The 17,249-nt window shown below is 38.4% G+C and overlaps 1 protein-coding gene across 1 annotated transcript; it reads right to left on the bottom strand.

The window, feature by feature from the left end:
- Window positions 1–1,418: 1,418 nt before the first annotated feature.
- Window positions 1,419–16,250, bottom strand: c1h5orf22 (chromosome 1 C5orf22 homolog). The gene is made up of 10 exons (XM_088346863.1): window positions 16,026–16,250; window positions 14,495–14,640; window positions 13,545–13,694; window positions 13,303–13,433; window positions 10,856–11,184; window positions 9,573–9,635; window positions 5,662–5,783; window positions 3,694–3,760; window positions 3,208–3,347; window positions 1,419–1,847 (listed from the first exon to the last, which is right to left on the bottom strand). Exons 1-10 carry the CDS (start codon window positions 16,095–16,097, stop codon window positions 1,691–1,693), a joined length of 1,377 nt encoding a protein of 458 aa, XP_088202989.1. The 5' UTR covers window positions 16,098–16,250; the 3' UTR covers window positions 1,419–1,690.
- Between the last annotated feature and the right edge of the window lie 999 nt (window positions 16,251–17,249).

The following is a 17,249-nucleotide window of genomic DNA, read 5'->3' as shown; positions in this document are numbered from 1 at the left end:
AGCGGCCTTGCAGCCATGTAAGGCGCTAACCTGCTTATTGGGGTTATTAGGGGTTCAATGTCTTACCCAAGGACACTTCGACATGTAACACGGACGCGGCGTGATTCGAACAGGGATCCCTTGATTCCAAGACAAGCGCTCTACCTCCTGAGCTACTGCCGCCCCAAGTGTTTGGGGGGGGCTGAACGCAGATATGAGAAGGAAATTACATGTTTTTGAGATGAAGTGTTTAAGGAGTATGTTAGGAGTGACAAGATTGGATAGATTGAGGAATTAAATTGTGAGAGACAGAACTGGAGTAGTAGTGGAACTGAGCAAGCGTGTGGATAAGAGAGTACTCGGTTAGTTTGGACACATGGAGAGGATGGATGAGGAGCGAATGTTCTACAGAGCAGAAGTAAAGGGAAGGAGATCAAGAGGAAGGCCGCGATTGACATGAATGGATGGTGTTATGAGTGCACTGCAGCAAAGAGGTCTAAATATAGTGGAAGATAGAGCTCTTGTTGGTGATAGGAATCAGTGGAGAGGTGTTGTAAAATGATAATGGGATGTTTGGACGTGTTCTAAGGGATGGGCAGGTCACCCGTATGATGCGGCCAGGGTAAACCAGTGAAAGCTGTCGGGCTCTGCTGTTGAGCAGAAGAGTGTGTTGTGTCACCCTGACCCGAGTGACACGGCTGCTCTCATGTGTCCCCTTTCATCTGGAGGGACGAAAGCATGACAAAGTTGGGTGCTGAGGTGCTTACCTTGTTTGGGTTGGCCATGGTCCAAAATTGTTTGTGTGCGTTTTTTGCTACTTTTCCCTTTTTCAAATTTTCTTTGTTTTTGTATGTTTGTCTTGCTGCCTGAAGGAAAAAATGTAGAATAAAAAGAACCCCAATAATTGTTTTATAAGCAAACCTTACATCCCTGAATCACAATTTAATTGTGAGCCTCCGAAAAGACCCCCAATCCCTCGAGCTATGGCACACTTTTTATGTTAGTCAAGCCAATGTAAGAATATATTTTTGGTACATGTGGCCCCCGTGACAAATTACTTTGACACCCCTCCTAACCTAAAAAAACAATGATTGGCAGATTAGGTTCTTTTTTTCAAATACTAAATTGCTTTTAAAAGTTTGGTTTTAAAGCTTCTGAGTGGACATAAACAGACAACGCAGACGGAAACAAACACCAGATGAAAAGTTACAATTATTGCGAACTTGAAAAACTGCACGGTTTAAAGACAAATTTTCTACATTTTTTCCATGTTTTCATAATGGCACTGATGAGAATCAGACGATAATTTAACAAATTGTTTAATAGTTTCCTTTCAACAGTGCATGGGGTGTGTCAGTATCATTAAATACCACTTCGAAAAAAGTGGCACTCATCCACACACACTCATCCCCCCCAAAAAAAAAAGAAACGTGCACAGCTTTACAAAACATTGGGTTGGGTTTAATAAGATCTTTTAACCACAAGGGGCCACCGTTTCCCGGCAAGTACAGCCCGGCGGCGCCCATCCCTCTCCAGGCCAACAAATATTTCCTACTTTCCTTATTCCGAAATCAAAAGGATGTTCCAAGTTGGAAATCTGGTCAGAAACACAGCAAAACACGACCACTTTTGTCCATGTGGTGCTGCAATAACGAGCAAAAACTGAACGTACAGTATTTAAGTGATGCTTTTAGGGAGTCCTGAACCTGAGTCATGTGGTCTGAGGTTGAGGGTCCTGAACCTCTGGGTTTTTATTTTCATAGTCTTTATGGATATCCAATGGTCCGTATTGATTTTGTAGCACAGTGATAACTCTGCTCTGGACTGAATCCACTTGTTCCACTGGGCAGTATTCATCTAGACTGGACCTTAAGCACATGTGAAGATGCAAAAAGTACAATAAGAAACATACAAAGTTTACAGTCATCTTTTTTGGGGTAGAGCGATCATCTCCTATTTTATTGGTAATTACACAAGTACCTCCACAAGAATTTAAATTGCCAACTTGCTACAAGATAGCTGCAAAGCACACATTATGTCTAAATTCAGATCATCATGGCAGCTGAGTGGTTAGCGCGTCCGCAGCACAGTTATGGAGTCATGGGATCAAACTTTCCTGAGGGGAGTTTGCATTTACTCCCCGTGCTTAGGTGGGTTTCCTCCGGGCACTCCGGTTTCCTCCCACATTACAAAAACATGCATGTTAGGTTAATTGGCCAGTCTAAATTGTCCCTAAGTGTCAATGAGCGAGTTGTCTGTCTCTGTGTGCCCTGCGACTGGCTGGCAACCAGTTCAAGGTGTCCACTGCCCAAAGACAGCTGGGATGGGCTCCTCTTATTCAGGACAAGCGGTGCAGATAATGGATGGATGGACGGACAATACAGCAAATAAGGTAGTTTCCAAGTAAATAAGAAGGTAAATTCGGGGTTTGTGCACTTTCAAAGCAAATGTCTCAATTTTTCCAGTACCATTAAAAGAAGAAATCCTGTGTGCATTGTGTATTTTGCATATCCACAATTATATCTGTGATTTACAAATTTAATTTTTATTCTTACATGTGCATTTATCGAGACATGCAATTTTCACATTAAAAGTAAATCACAAATATATGGTAGATGTGGATCTGAAGAATATGTGTGTAAATATTATTCAGACAATAAACTCCCCTTATAGTTGTTGGGTAAAATGACAGTGATATGTACCTTACATTTTCAGTTGCAAGAAGTTCTTCTAATTACAATTTAACACTGGGAAATGCAACCTTAATTTTTTTGCTCTGCCCATGATAAATGTCCATAATTCATACGTAGTTCTTTGCCTTAAAACACATTCCATAGTGCCTTGTTTGAGTGTAGCATTCACCTCAGGGGGTGGTGACGCTTCATAGCACACAATGCCATACAAACTAATGCGTGCTGCCGTTAATCGCGATGGAAGAAATGCAATGGCAAAGCGAACAGGGAGAAGTGTCACCGTCATTTCTAAGCAGATTTGTTGAGAGACATGGCAACAATTTTAAGCATTTACAAGGACTTCACCCAGAGTTCAAGCACTTTTCAATCCTTAAAAACACAACATAAATATTCTAAAATTTTAAAGGATTTCAAGCACCCGTGCAAACCATGTGAAATAGATACTCATAACCATTTTAGAATGTTGTCTAACTATGTAGAAGGTTCCTCGTAATTAAAGACTCATCATTGTTGGGAAACTACACAGCCTGTTTACCTGGAAATTGTCACCAGAGTTGGCAAAGGCAGCTTCTTTAGAACATGTTGCACAGCTGAAACAAGTCTGTCAATTTCTTCATCAGAGCTAATATGATGAGGTAACTCGATCGCATCACAGGTTAAACCTGCCTGGTGTACCTTGGGAGAACAAATGCAAATGTTAATTAAGGAATAACCACAGAATATAAAGCATGAGAAGACATTAACACAAAATAAACAAAGAAAAAAAGGTTACAATGAAGCCTAGTAAAGATGTCCGTGCAGTCATGTATTTATAATATTGAGGCTTTCCTTTAGGGAAATAGTGTTATCACATGAAATCAATCTATCCGACATCGATCTGTCAAATGAGGAAAATAAAATGTCGTGTTATTCAAAGAACAAAATCCAGTCGAGCACAGAGGGAAGATATAATTGCTGAGCACGACATTTTATTGAAAATATAAAAACAGTTTTTATGCAATTCTTGTCTATATAATCATACCATTTCATAATCAGGGTGGGGATTTTTTGACTTCAAACTGGAGATCAGGTGGAGAAAACACACCTTTCTAAAGATAGAAAAAAAAAGAATTATGCTTCTTGTAAAGAACCTTTAGATAACATTCTTTAATAATACAGGGACCAAACTTATGACAACATTTTTCCATAACTTGAAGTTACATCATGTCAAATTCGTTGTATAGTCCTAAATCACAGAAAGTCTCAAAGGACTGCAGGCCACAATTTCAACATCCTCTGATCTGAAATCTGCTTGCAGGCAAAACTGAGGAAAATAAAAAACTTTCTGTAAAAACTACTAAAGGGGATTGCCAATCCATAGCCTTCTTGCTTGAGGTCACTTAATGCCAAACGTAGGAAAAAGAACCAGAAAAAAATTATAAATGCTGAGCCAAATAATAAAACAGCATTTGTCATTTACTAAATGAGGCATAGAAAATAAAACTGAGTTACTGTGCCCCATTTCATTTGTGTTTCTGCTCTGTTTGCTCTATGTTCAATCAAATGTTTTTGTTCTTTTTCGTACTGACCGCAATCGTTGACATCAAACTGTAGAAAAGGGGAAGGTATATTTTTCTAATGTGTGAATTAAGGCGTGTCTGAGTCATTTATTTTTCTTCCTTTAATGCGTGGTCTATCGAGTCAGACTGCTATGAAACATGGAAACAATTTCAAGCCATCACAAGCACTTCATCCCAAATTCAAGCACTTTTCAAACTTTGAAAATGTAACAATAAAATTCAGGCATTTGCAAGGATTTCAAGAAGGGCAGCACGATTTTGGGAAAAAACCTAATTGCGATTTTTTAGACTAGTATTGTAATTTTGATTTGATTTTACATTTGCCATTTTTTTTTTGAGTACTTAACCCTCAAGTTTGTGAGGGTTAAGTACTATTGTCTATTGCATTTTTCGTGAATGATTTCCTAACATGGTGTGAGCAGAGTTCTTTCGTAATTTCGACATAAACTTAAGTACTATTAAGTTTATTGTCTGAATAATATTTACACATAATGCATACACTTATCTATGAATGGGGTTGAAAATGAGTGGGGGAAAAAATGTAAATAGTTTCATGTCATAAACCAGGCGGCACAGCGGATGGGTGTTTAGCACGCAGCCCCACGGTGCAGAGGTTTAGGATGCAAGTCCAGCTATCCCAACCTAACCATGTGGAGTTTGTATGTTCTGTTGGTTTTCCTCAGGGCACTCCGGTTTCCTCCCACATTCCAAAAACAAGCATGTCAGATTAATTGTCCAGTCCAAATTGTCCCGAGGTGTGAATGAGTGAGTGAATGGTTCTGTCTCTGTGTGCCCTGCAACTGGCTGGCAACCAGTTCAGGGTGTCCCCTACCCACTGCCCAAAGATGGGCTTTAGCACCTCTGCGACACTACAGAGGATAAGCGGTGCAGATAATGGTTGGATGGATGTCATAAACCTGTTTTGTGAGGAATAGCTGGAATATGACAATAATATAACATTATTTGTATTTTTTTATAAAAAATTTGAAGAATAACAACCCATGGGGTCATTTTTGACCCCACGTATGCATTCAAGGGTTAATATTGGTGACATGCTTAAAACTTAAGTCAACAGCGCCCCCTCCTCTGGGCAGCTTTTTCAGGGTTGCTGTCTGATTACATGAGGCTCACACGTGAGTGTGTGGCATGCAACTTGAAAACTTTGCCCCGCCTTTATTGGCAAGTGCCATTAAAACGTGCCTCTGATCGCCCGGGGCGCGTAAAACCTGAACTGCGACAATTGTGGTAGGCCAAATGCTCCATCGCTCAAATGAAAGGGAACTATAAATCATTGAATAAAACACAGTGTTTTGCGATTTCACAATCACACTGTGTCCCGTCGCAATATTATTCGTGCAGCTGTAATTTTAAGCAAACATACGAACCCTTGACACTAAACTCAAGAAAGTAATCTTCTTTGGGCTCCTCACCCAAGTTTGCTGGCCCATTGTGAAACAATCTCTTCTCGATCATCCTCGAGCAGGTCCGCGAATGCTGCTTCCAAGTCTTCCAACTGTCGTATCCGACGATCCACGCACTCATCTATCTCCTCCTGAACAAGTGGACACAGATGACATGTTAACAGCTAAGACCGGAAGATCTATAAATCTATCTACCCTGGTCATATCCCCTGACAAACACATACAAAAACAAAGAAAAAAAAAAGGGAAAAAGTAGCAAAAAAACACAACATTTTTTAAACCATGGCCAACCCAAATGCCCAAACAAGTTAAGCACCTCGGCACCCAAGTTGGTCATGCTTTCGTCCCTCCAGATGAAACGGGACACAAGAAAGTGGCCATGTCACTCGGGTCAGGGTGACACAACACACTCTTCTGTTCAACAGCAGGGCCCGACAGCTTTCACTGGTTTACCCCTGCCGCATCATACAGGTGCCCTGTCCATCCTTTAGAGCACGCCTAACAGACATGGGACCAAGTCACACATGTGCAAGTCTCAAGTAAGTCTCAAGTCTTCACCTTCAAGTCCCAAGTAAGTCCCAAGTATTTTTTTCTTGGGCAAGTCAAGTCACAAGTCAAGTCCCGAGTCTTAGATTGCCAAGTCCAAGTCAAGTCACAAGTCATAAAAACAGCGACTCGAGTCGACTCGAGTCCAAGTCACTAAGTCTCAAGTCCCCATGTCTGACGCCTAAACATCCCATTATCCTTTTACAACACCTCTCCACTCATTACTATCACCAACAAGAGCTCTATCTTCCACTACAAATTTGAAAAAAACATTTCCTTTTTAACCAAGAAGCCTAACTCAATCCTTCTCCTTGTTAGCTTGTTTGTGCATTGACGAGATGTCAGAAAAATACAGAGTGGATGTAACTATGCAACACGATAGTCATGTTGGGGTCACTGCACAATAAAAATATAAAACGACATATGCACAGTTACATGAGTTTTGTATTTCAAGGGGGCAATAAAACCAAAGTGAAAAAAAACACTACTTTGAAATGATGCATTGGAAACGAGGCACTGTATAAAATCCTTTTGATCCGAAGAGATACTTTAAAGCACGGGTCGAGAACCTTTTTGACCCAAAACGCCATGAAATCAAAACAATATAACTTTTTTAGAGAAAGCCTAACCCTATATTTTAAGACAAAACTCAATCAAACCGCCCAACCCACTCTTCAGATAAAAGCTTCAGCGGATTAATTTCACTGTGTGATGTATGATGAGTTGTTAAAATGTATTAAATAATAATAATGCCAGAGTATGTGTCCCGTAACAATAAATATACCGTATAACGTACATAATATAACGTGCATCTCTGAATAAAACACGCAAGGAGAGACAAGAGATATAATTTCAGCTCATGAGGAGATGCAACCAGTTCGAGTCCAGATACTCATCTGAGTATAATTTCAGCAGATCCCCTTATTTATTACAGTTCAGTCACAGAGTTGTTGGGGAAAGGATGTTTATACATAACAAGGATGCATCATTGTATACAAAATAAGAAGACCCCTTCGAAAACTAAGGAACATCAAACAGATAAGAGTAACACGAACATGGCAATGCAGCTCTTCTCCTCAAGGAAATAAATGATTAGCTAGTTCGCAAGATGATAAGAATCTTTGAAATAAGAAAAATAGAAAATACTACTTAACTGTAAGGGTCTCTGTAATGCTCAACATTGGCAGCAAATGCATTCTAAATTCACAATAATCCTATCAAACACTTAAAATGTGTCTCTCTTCCCGGTTACTTAAGAGTATTGAGGCCCATTTTGACAGTCATTTTTGTCCACAGTATTGGCTTCAGAACAAGGAACGAGCAAAGTTCTTTTGTAAAAATGTTACAAAAAAACAGAAAACGAGAATAAAATTGTATTTCCCTTCGTTACACTGAACTGAGCGACCTCACACAATCAAATTGCTCTGAGTGGTTTGCTGGTGTGTTTGAGTGATTATAGTTTATTCTGTGGGTTTTCATCATAAAGTATGTCAACAGTGAATTTAGTTTAATGAGCTTCTATCTAAAATATTTCTTAGCTACTTACTGCCAAAACGGGGTATGCTGGTGTGACAAACTGACTGTAGTTGAGACTGTGCCCTATATATACTAAATTGAACCAAGTATCATTTCAGTGTTGCTTTGGCTTCGCATGCGCCAAAATCGGCATCAAGCCAAATACAGTACTGTATGGCCCAAAAGTCATGGGTTTCCGACTCCTGCTTTAAAGAGATGTAGAGTCAACTTTGGGGGTCAGGAACCTTTTCCGACTCAAAGAGCCGTGGAGGCAGAATAATTTGATTTTTTTTTCAGTGTTCGCCACAACACATATTTTACGAAGAAAATTAAACGAGCCTTCTATCATGATTGCCAGACAAAAGCAAATTCTTCCGTACATTTTATTTCCCTGTGTGATGATTTTATAAAGTAAATGAAATAATAATAATTCCAGAACATTTGCAAATTTCAACAAATATCCCATTTAAAATTTGTCTCCCGCCTGCAATTACTGAAGATCGTCGAGGTCCATTTTGATAGGAAATAATTCACGAAAAATGCCTAACACGGTGTAAGCAGAGTTCTTTCATAATAATGACATAAAAAACTGCAAACGAGAAGGCTATGGATGTAATTGCCTTCTGAAATGTTATTTGGCCACAGGTCTAACATTGTGGTCATTATTTTTTCTCTATTCTGTTTTAAAAGTCCCCCATCACGGACTGTTCACTCTGCTAGCCTCTGGGAAGAGGTACTGCAGTGTGCGGTGCAGGACCACCAGGTAGTAGTCTAGTCCCCCTGGCCATTAGACTGTTAAATGGTCAATCTAACATATAGTTAACCTAAATCTAAACGGCTGCTAATATGACTTTTTGCACTACTGGCAGTTCTTTATAGCTTGCCACTCCTTGCACATTTGCTCTCTGCACTATTGTACTTACAGCGTTATTGTTACAGTGTTAATGTTACTGTTTACCTGACTTGTTAACCTGACTGCCCATTTTGCACATCTGGTTAGCTACTCCTCTTGCACTATCCGCACTATGGTAAAATACTATACGTAGCCATAATACAATACAACTTTTACTTATATCTGTACATTCAAGGAAACTGTGCGGGTCAGATGTATCGACATTTCGTTCTGTATACACGTGTACTAGAATGACAATAAAGTAGATCTGAATCTGAAACTGAAAAATGCAAATCTCTAAAATATTTGAACTTAAAAGTCCCAAGGCACATTGTTGATCATTTCTCATTTTTTTAATAACTTTTGCAAATTACGCTTGAAAAAATCTCCAGGAAGCGGGAGAAAGCGGACGTCAGACTTGCATGTGTATTCTGATGCATTAATTGGACAAGAGACAGGGGAAAAACATCCTTATTGAATTTCTTCTTACCAGCCTTTAGAGGTAGGAAAGTGCTACATCGTTCCTGCCAAAAGTGGTAGAAACATATTGGACCACACCTGATCTAAATTCATTAAACAAGAGAATTTTATCTCTGAGCCAAATGTACTTATGAAGAGCCATACCTGGCTCGGAAGCCGTACGTTCCCGACCCCTGGTCTACTTGATAATCTATCTGGATCAAAGTTATTTAAATTTTTACTTGACAACATATACATGGATAAATCCAACCATTGTTTTCAGTGCACTTTTTAGGAAATTCCACAATAATCTTCTAAAGTATGTATTCTTTTTCAGGCCTGGTGTGTTCAAAATTAATAGATTATGGTGAGGTTTGCCATTACAGCTGCATGCAACAAGCAAATATTACAACTTTGAACCAAGAATGTACTTAGGGGTTTGCCATCATTTTTGCTTGGGTACTCATTCCGGAAAATTCAAAAAATATACATAGGGACATAGTCTTACATTGTTAGCATTAGGTACAGGCCCTCTGAAGGTGTAAAGTTCTCCAAGGATGGCATACTCCTCCTTTAAAATGAGACAGACGTTAATTCGTAACAGTACATCAACAAGAAAATGTACACAAAATACACAACAAAATTATATTAGTACACCCCCCACAAAAAAAACAAAAACAAATCATCGATCCGATTCCTCCACCTTCCCCTAAATTTTACTCCTTACTTTAGTGAGAACATTCACAATGAGGTAGAGAGCATCTGAGTCCTCCACAAAGCCTTGAGTAAGCCCCTTTTCACCTAGTCAGCCTGGGAGCGCCCTAACTTCTCCTAAGCCCCTTGGCATTTCCCTACCAACTAGAAGGAATTGTGGAGGGAATTAACCAATTATGTGTTTATGTTGTGTTGCGATATGTAACAGAAATTCCCACAGAGGGCGCTGAAAGACAAGGAAAAGCACAGAGGCACATGCGAGATGTTGGCTTGAAAGACAAACACGAATAAAGAAGAGTGAAGCACAGAACTCGTCTGGCAGCATACTTATTTACTCATCTAAAAAGGACATAATGGTATTGGGCCTAAAACTGACAACAACTTAATGTGAAATGCAAATGTTTTTGGTATTGTTTTCTTCAAATATGCCTTAAGCATAACCTCAACAACCAATCATGCCGTTACTCCTTTGTGAAAATCTTTTCAATTGAAAAATTACAAGCCCCACAATTTATTCTTCATATTCTTAAATATGGTGTCTGGAACTTTAAAATATTGTAATGGCTGATGCCATCTTTGGCTGAAAAAATTGTTGCAGCTCCTTTGGTTGCGCATGCAAGTATGTGAAATTCTTAATTGCGGTCAAATAAACTTCCTTTTTCAGCTTATCGGGGGTTTGGTTTCGCATTTGAACTGTATTTGAAAGAGTCCTTTTCTCACTCTCACCATTTTTATTGGAGAATAAAAGAAAACCGGCGGACGCGCATTAAATTATTCTCCACCATTACCCCGCCTCCTTTCCTCCGGCATAATGTGCTCCAGGGCCGTAACACCAATGGTAAAAGTAAGATAAAAGTAGATAGGCGCGGTGGAAAAAAACATATAAAGGCTATTTGAACTCAGTTGGGCATTACTAGTAAATAATAGAGAAAATATTAAACTTTTACGTACACCTCAAACCACGCACCCCACCTTTAACTGAACAAAATTGTCAACAAAAGCACACAAAACAATCATGCATAATGAAATCTGCCTCTAACATACATCCACAACTTCAAAATAAGAAATCATTGGTACCTCAGTGTACAGCTCCTTGAAAGGATTTTTACAGGAAAAGAAATCCAAATCAATATCCAGGATGTATGGTTCTGGCTGTTTCAGAAAAGTTGAGATCCTCTTAACAACATAATTTGTGGATCCTTCTTCATCATCACTACTAAAATCTTGTTCAATAACACAGCTCAGGTCTTCTTTTCTGGCATCTTTCTTATTTGAGCTGACTACTGCATCTTGTGGCACATCGGGTTTGGTTCTTGTAAGGGCTTGAGAGCAACCAGCCTCCCCACCTTGTGAACATTCTCTCCTGGGTTTCTTGGCAAGCCATGTGTCCTCCCCACTTTTCATTTCTGTAGTATACATATTGGAGCAAAATGCAAATAAAAACCTTTTTTTGAAATGAGTGTATGCACAAACTGTTACAATGTGTGTGCCTGACTGTTTATATGTAATGTTTATCATTTGCTCTGAGACTATGAGTGTGTACAAGTGACATCCGACTTATGACCTGCTCAACTTAGGCTCACCCTTACTTACGAAAACAGCCAGCAGATGCTCATTCTCCAGCAGAAACTCATTTTAAAAAATTATGTTTCAGACAGCACGGTGCATAGTAGCCCAGAAACGCATACGACAAATTTGGCAGCCAGCTAACATCCCAACACCTCACTGTCATACACCTAGTACAGAGTCCTTACACCTTTTTCATGGCACAATTCAAACACTTTTCAAGTACTATTAAGGCAAAGTTTTCGTTTTTTCAACTACCTTCAACAGAAGAAATCCAGCGCAGATTAAAAGAAATTTTTTTGGTTGTTGTAGTTGTTTATTTTGCTGACTAAAATTAAGTCGCAAACTAGCTGCTAGCAAATATTATTTTGAGCCGTTCCCATCTACGACCTATGATCTTTGGTCAATGGGCTGCTGTAAACTGACATTAATTCTGCCATTCTGCTTCAACAATGCACGCACAGCTTGGCTACGTCACACTTCTTGAGCAACACGGAAAGAGCTATGTGGGTGATGGGTAACAATTGAGTATGATACAGAGGACAAAAAGAGTAAGTACCGTATGTATAAAAAGCAGAAAAATAAGCCAAATTTGGACACATTCTAATGATATTGATTGCATTCAATCTTTCCATCTTCGATACTGCTGGTCTTTTGCTTTTTGTTTTACTTATTTTAATTGATATTTTTGCATGCTTTTTCAGAGGGTCTGTGTCAAAACTGTTTAAAATAGAATTGTAAATAGTTAATTATTTTGTATTTTATAATTTATTTGTAGTACTGTAGAGTTAATATTTTAAATCTTTATTTGATTGTTTTGTATTTTCAGAGATTGGTGTAGTTGTACGACTTGACATATGTTCAGTGTTTGAAAAGCTAAAACCGCTTAATATTTTACAATTCTTATGTAGATCTGTGGGTATTATTAGTTATATTTCATGTGTTTTTCAGGGATCCCCTGCTAAACATATAAAATTACTAATTACTAAACAATATAGTGAATAATGATTTTTTATTGTTGATAATATTTCATTAGAAAAAAAATAATCTGAGTTGCCGTATGGCCCGTGCTCCAGACTTGGCCTGTTGGATGATTTAATCCGGTCTGCCATAAATTTCTGAGCATGTCAAAAAAACAAGCTCGTCTTCACGTCATTTCTATCAAAAAAATTTTTTTTCATATATGCATTGCAAAACAAATGCTCTCTGCCAGCTAGAAGGCAGTTTTGAGTTTGTATAGAATGATGAGTTGGCTCGGGTGTAAAACTGCATTCACTCAAATGTTAAAATGAACCAGTTTACATATAATGCCAAACATGAAAATATTTTACCTTCTTTGTTTATGAATAAATGTGTTGCGTTTAAAATAGATCCCTTGTCATCGGTGATTATAATATTTAGCGTAGGTTACTAAAGTAAGATGAATGATGAAGCAAAATACTGAAAACCAAAGCTAAAAATTTTGAGTTGACATTCTTTTACTGATCTGACAAAGCTCAGAACAGAAAGTCTGGATCCGGCACAGAGCCACACTAAGTTTGACATCCGTTTTAGAGTGTAGAAAAACTTATCAATATGGCAATTATGTTAAGATAGATAGATAGACTCGAATATTATTTTCATCATTTAACATTGTATTCACTAAGGTTAGGGCAATGCACCACCCACCAGTATGCCTACTGCCCAAAAAGGGTCGATAACACATTGGACTAGCGATGTGCATTCACCAGTGATTTACACTCCTTCACCCTTGCTCCCACTTATCAGCTTACAATCATTTGCTGTTCACACCTGAGTTTGCTCCTGCAGTTCAGGGTTCATGTCGTCTCAAAAGTCGATACAAAGTGAAACTAAAAGGCCAATGAGGTGCTGCTGGGTACTTTGAGTGCAAAGACTGGGGCATGCTCTCCTATCGACCTCATTTGGTGTGTCGCAACCAATCTTTGCTGAATGCCTACCTGTTAAAGTCTGCAGCTGATTGTCGGGGTTAACTTTGATCACATTTAATGTGAGAGCTTTCGGGTTTTCAAGCTGTTCCTCTGGGACATATAAGCCGTCACTGAGGAAGTAATTATCTTTACTTGTCAACCTGCCAGAAAGCGGAATTGGAAACAACAAATTAACTTTAATAATAAATCAAGACAAAATAGTTAGAGGGACACAAAATGAGCCCTAAATTACTTATGGTGTAAAATATTACCTGATGGTGGTGGTGGATGAGTCTTTGCCAACAATCATCTTGTGTTCCCCTTCCACGATTTGTTGCGACCAGTAGGGATGAAGCCATGCCACACAAGAGATGTGGCCAGCATAAACCATAGGCATGATCCAGTTTTCTATACTTAGCTCACTGTCAAAAGATTAACATGATTGTTTATCAATTACATAAATACATAATTCTCGCAATTTAGTTAGGGATGGACATGTATATCAGTCGATGCATCTCTTTTCCAAACATTATAAGTGATGACCTGTAAGTATATCACTCAATGTTTGTTCGGATTTGATTTTATTCTGCTTGCTCGCAATGAAGAACATTGTTTTGTCTTTACTATTAGATACCTGCAATGTTGATTGCGTAGGATACCAAGGTTGCTTGTAATTTTAATGATTATTGTTGTTATTTTGGCTCAGTTTTGTTTGTTAATTAATGAGAGCTTATGGAATGTTTACATCATTGTCACTATTGGCCAAGTATGTTGCTGCGCTTTGATTTCCATACTCTTTAGGCCGGATCTGTTTTTGTACACTAGGAGATTTTAATAAAAAGAAAGTGCTCATGGGAGGAACTTCAGAACAGGTTAGAATTTCTGCTTCTTGAAGGTTTTTGTACGGTACGCTCCTGTTCTTCTAGCAAGCCCAACATTTAGTGATGTCTTCAAACATTAATCTGTGTGTCTAGTAAACTATAAACATATTAGGGTAAAAACAAACCAGCCTGTGAACAGTGTAGCAGCATGTCACCCTTTTCTTAACACTGCATTTCACGCACTAAACTGGCAACTGAATCAGCCTACGTTTTATGCATTTCTGCAAATTAAAATTGCCTCAATAAAATCCAAATGCAATTTATTGGGGCCGCTCAAATTGAATGTCATTCAGGACTTAAAAACAGGAATCTAAAATGGTGAAAAAAAGATAGAATCTTACCTCAACAACGTATCCTTTTCAAAAACTGCATCAGCACACATATTGACAGGAATCAGCAGATCAGGATGGGAGTCAAGATGGACAAGTTTAATGTTCTTCATGGGGAGATGTCTCGATGCAATAGCACGATATATATGGGAGACCACCTAGAGGAAAACAAACATCTAACAAATGGATTGGAAAAATAACTAATTATCAGCAGAAAATAATTTGAATGGTCCCACTGAGATTATTTTCTAGCACACAGATACACCACCGGGATTTTCTAAGAGAATTAGAATACTGTGATAAAGTTATTCATTTTTCTCATGGTGAGGTTTTTGGGTTTCTCCTTGCACTCGAGTAGGTTTTAGTTCAGAAGTCTGCAGTGATTAGGGGTTTTCCAAATAAACAGGGCTTGACTATTTTCTGTAATGCAATTAAAAAAAAAAAGTTGTTATACATTTTGAATTGCTTGCAAATTAACTGAAGTATTGAAAGCCTTTTATCATATTAATATTGATGAAAACGGCTTACAGCTTACTCGTACACTTTTTCATGATATTCTAATATTTTGATACGGGATATAGGAGTTTGTCAAATATTTTGCATATATATTTCAAGAATCCCAAAACATGCATATCATGTTAATGGCCGGTCCAAATTGTCCCTATATTTGCAAATGAGTTGTCTGTCTCTGAGTGTCCTGCGACTGGCTGGCAACCAGTTCAAGGTGTCCCCTGCCCACTGCCCAAAGATAGCTGTGATGGATTTAAGCACTCCTGAGACCCTACTGACGATAAGCATTGCAGAAAATGAACGGATTGTTCAAACTGAGGGTGGCACGGCAGCCGAGTAGTTACCGCATCAGTGGCACAGTTCTGAGGTCGTAAGTTAGATTCAGCTCCCAGCCTTCCTGTGCAGAGTTTGTATGTACTTCCTGTGTTTGTGTGAGTTTCCTTCGACATTCCATAAAAATGCATCACAGGTTAATTGGCCGGTCCAAATTGTCCCTAGGTGTGAATGAGAGAGTGGGTTGACTGTCTCTGTGTGACCTGTGACTGGCTGGCAACCGGTTTAGGGTGTCCCCTGCCCACTGCCCGATAATTGCTGGGATGTCCCCGCAACCCTACTGAGGATAAGCGGTGCAGATAATGGATGGATGAGAATCCAGAACGGATGAAATTAGCCTGTTTTTAATTGCATTACAGAAAATAAAATCCTTAGAAATAATATTCTAATTAACGAGACAGTTCTGTGAACAGATATGTTTTGAAATTTGTCACAGACATGGATTTAATTAGCAATATAAGCTTTTGAGGAGAATGAATTAATATCCTATCTTTTTGTAAAAATGGCTACAGTGTTTTAATAACATTGCACGTCTATTCCAGTTTAGTGCAATTACCAGCGCAGTGACACATACACAAAAACTGATGTACACAAAGAAGTATTGTCGTCTTTAGTGAACAATATTATTGCGAAGCTGCAAGACTTTGCATGGTCTTGAAGTGGCGTAAAATATATTAAATATAATAATAAAAAAACTTACATCGTGGTGGTCCTCAACAATCCACACCGGCAGGTGTTTATAGACCCGCGCTGGCTGAGCAAAACTCATCATAAATATCTTATTCTTACTCTAAACCCTGCAAAAAACGGTCATTTAACTCGTTATTCACAAGGAGCACAAAAAACAGACTTTAAGAGTTTAAAGTGCCTACGTGAGTTTAGAATTACAATTATATTATTTTTCCTCGGTGGTATTTCCCTGCTACTTCTTTAGTTTTTTGACATGGATGGCATCTAACGTTTATGGCGCACTTTCGCCACCTACAGTCGTGGAATTATACTCGTGTATGAATGAAAAAGTAGTTCAAACATGTCATTAAAGGTATATGAAGAAGTATATGCTTATTTAATTATACTCCTTCGACTTTCTTAATAATTATATCTCCTGTCTATTTGAATATATGTGTGATTCTCTGTTTGGAGCAACGTTTCATGTCTGCACGTTTCTCTTACCCTGATTTTCCCTCTCAAATGTTTTTTAAAAAGTATATTCATTATTTACTTTAAGTGTTTGGAATCATTTAACCCTAAATAAAATGCACTAAAACATTATTTGGTACTTTGTTTGGTGACACGTGCTTAATATTATTGTCTCTGCAGAGCATTGTAATCAACTTCCTAAAGAAGTGTAGGTAGGCCATAGAGTTATTCCTTTATTTTATAATTCGATACGCCACAGTGACCGCAATTTAATTATGCAGTTGAATGTTGTGGATTTATATTTTTACTTGCTATTTTATGCAAATTCTTCATGTCCCAGTAGTAATTGTTCACCCTGTGAGATTGTGCTCAATTGCCAGTCGAATGACTAAAATCCCATAAAAAGCCATTAACCGGAAGTCACGTTATTTGATTTTGGAGTTCAACCGTGGAAAACGAGGTAAACTTGAGATTTTACTCTTTTTATTTTTGTGAAAAGAACTATTGTTAATTTCCCCCCTAGTGACAACAACAATTATAATACTAAAACTACTACTACAACAACTACAACTACAACTACTACTACTACTACTACTACCATTACTGCGACTAATAATAATAACAATAGATTGAGTCACAAGGCTGTATAAATAATTTTGCCACTAGATTGCGCCACTAACCAAGTAATGTACTTTACACCAAGCGTCTAAAACCCAATTTACCTAGGGGCCGCCATAGTTAGGGTCTGGGTGAGGTTGGGTCAGTTCGGGTTTACCAAAAAAAA

This window comes from Urocampus carinirostris, chromosome 1, assembly GCF_059441175.1.
Source record: "Urocampus carinirostris isolate Australia breed hairy pipefish chromosome 1, RoL_Ucar_1.0, whole genome shotgun sequence".
In the NCBI taxonomy this organism is placed as follows: Eukaryota; Metazoa; Chordata; class Actinopteri; order Syngnathiformes; family Syngnathidae; genus Urocampus; species Urocampus carinirostris.
This window is presented reverse-complemented; position numbering and strand designations above follow the sequence as displayed.

Bases quoted from the DNA above. Each gene is read 5' to 3' on its own strand.
- c1h5orf22 (XM_088346863.1), bottom strand. From the start codon at position 16,097: ATGATGAGTTTTGCTCAGCCAGCGCGGGTCTATAAACACCTGCCGGTG. The intron at 13,695-14,494 runs GTAAGATTCTAT...ATCTTTTGACAG, and splicing joins GAAAAGGATACGTTGTTGAG to TGAGCTAAGTATAGAAAACT. The intron at 11,185-13,302 runs GTAGGCATTCAG...TGTATACTACAG, and splicing joins TCAGCTGCAGACTTTAACAG to AAATGAAAAGTGGGGAGGAC.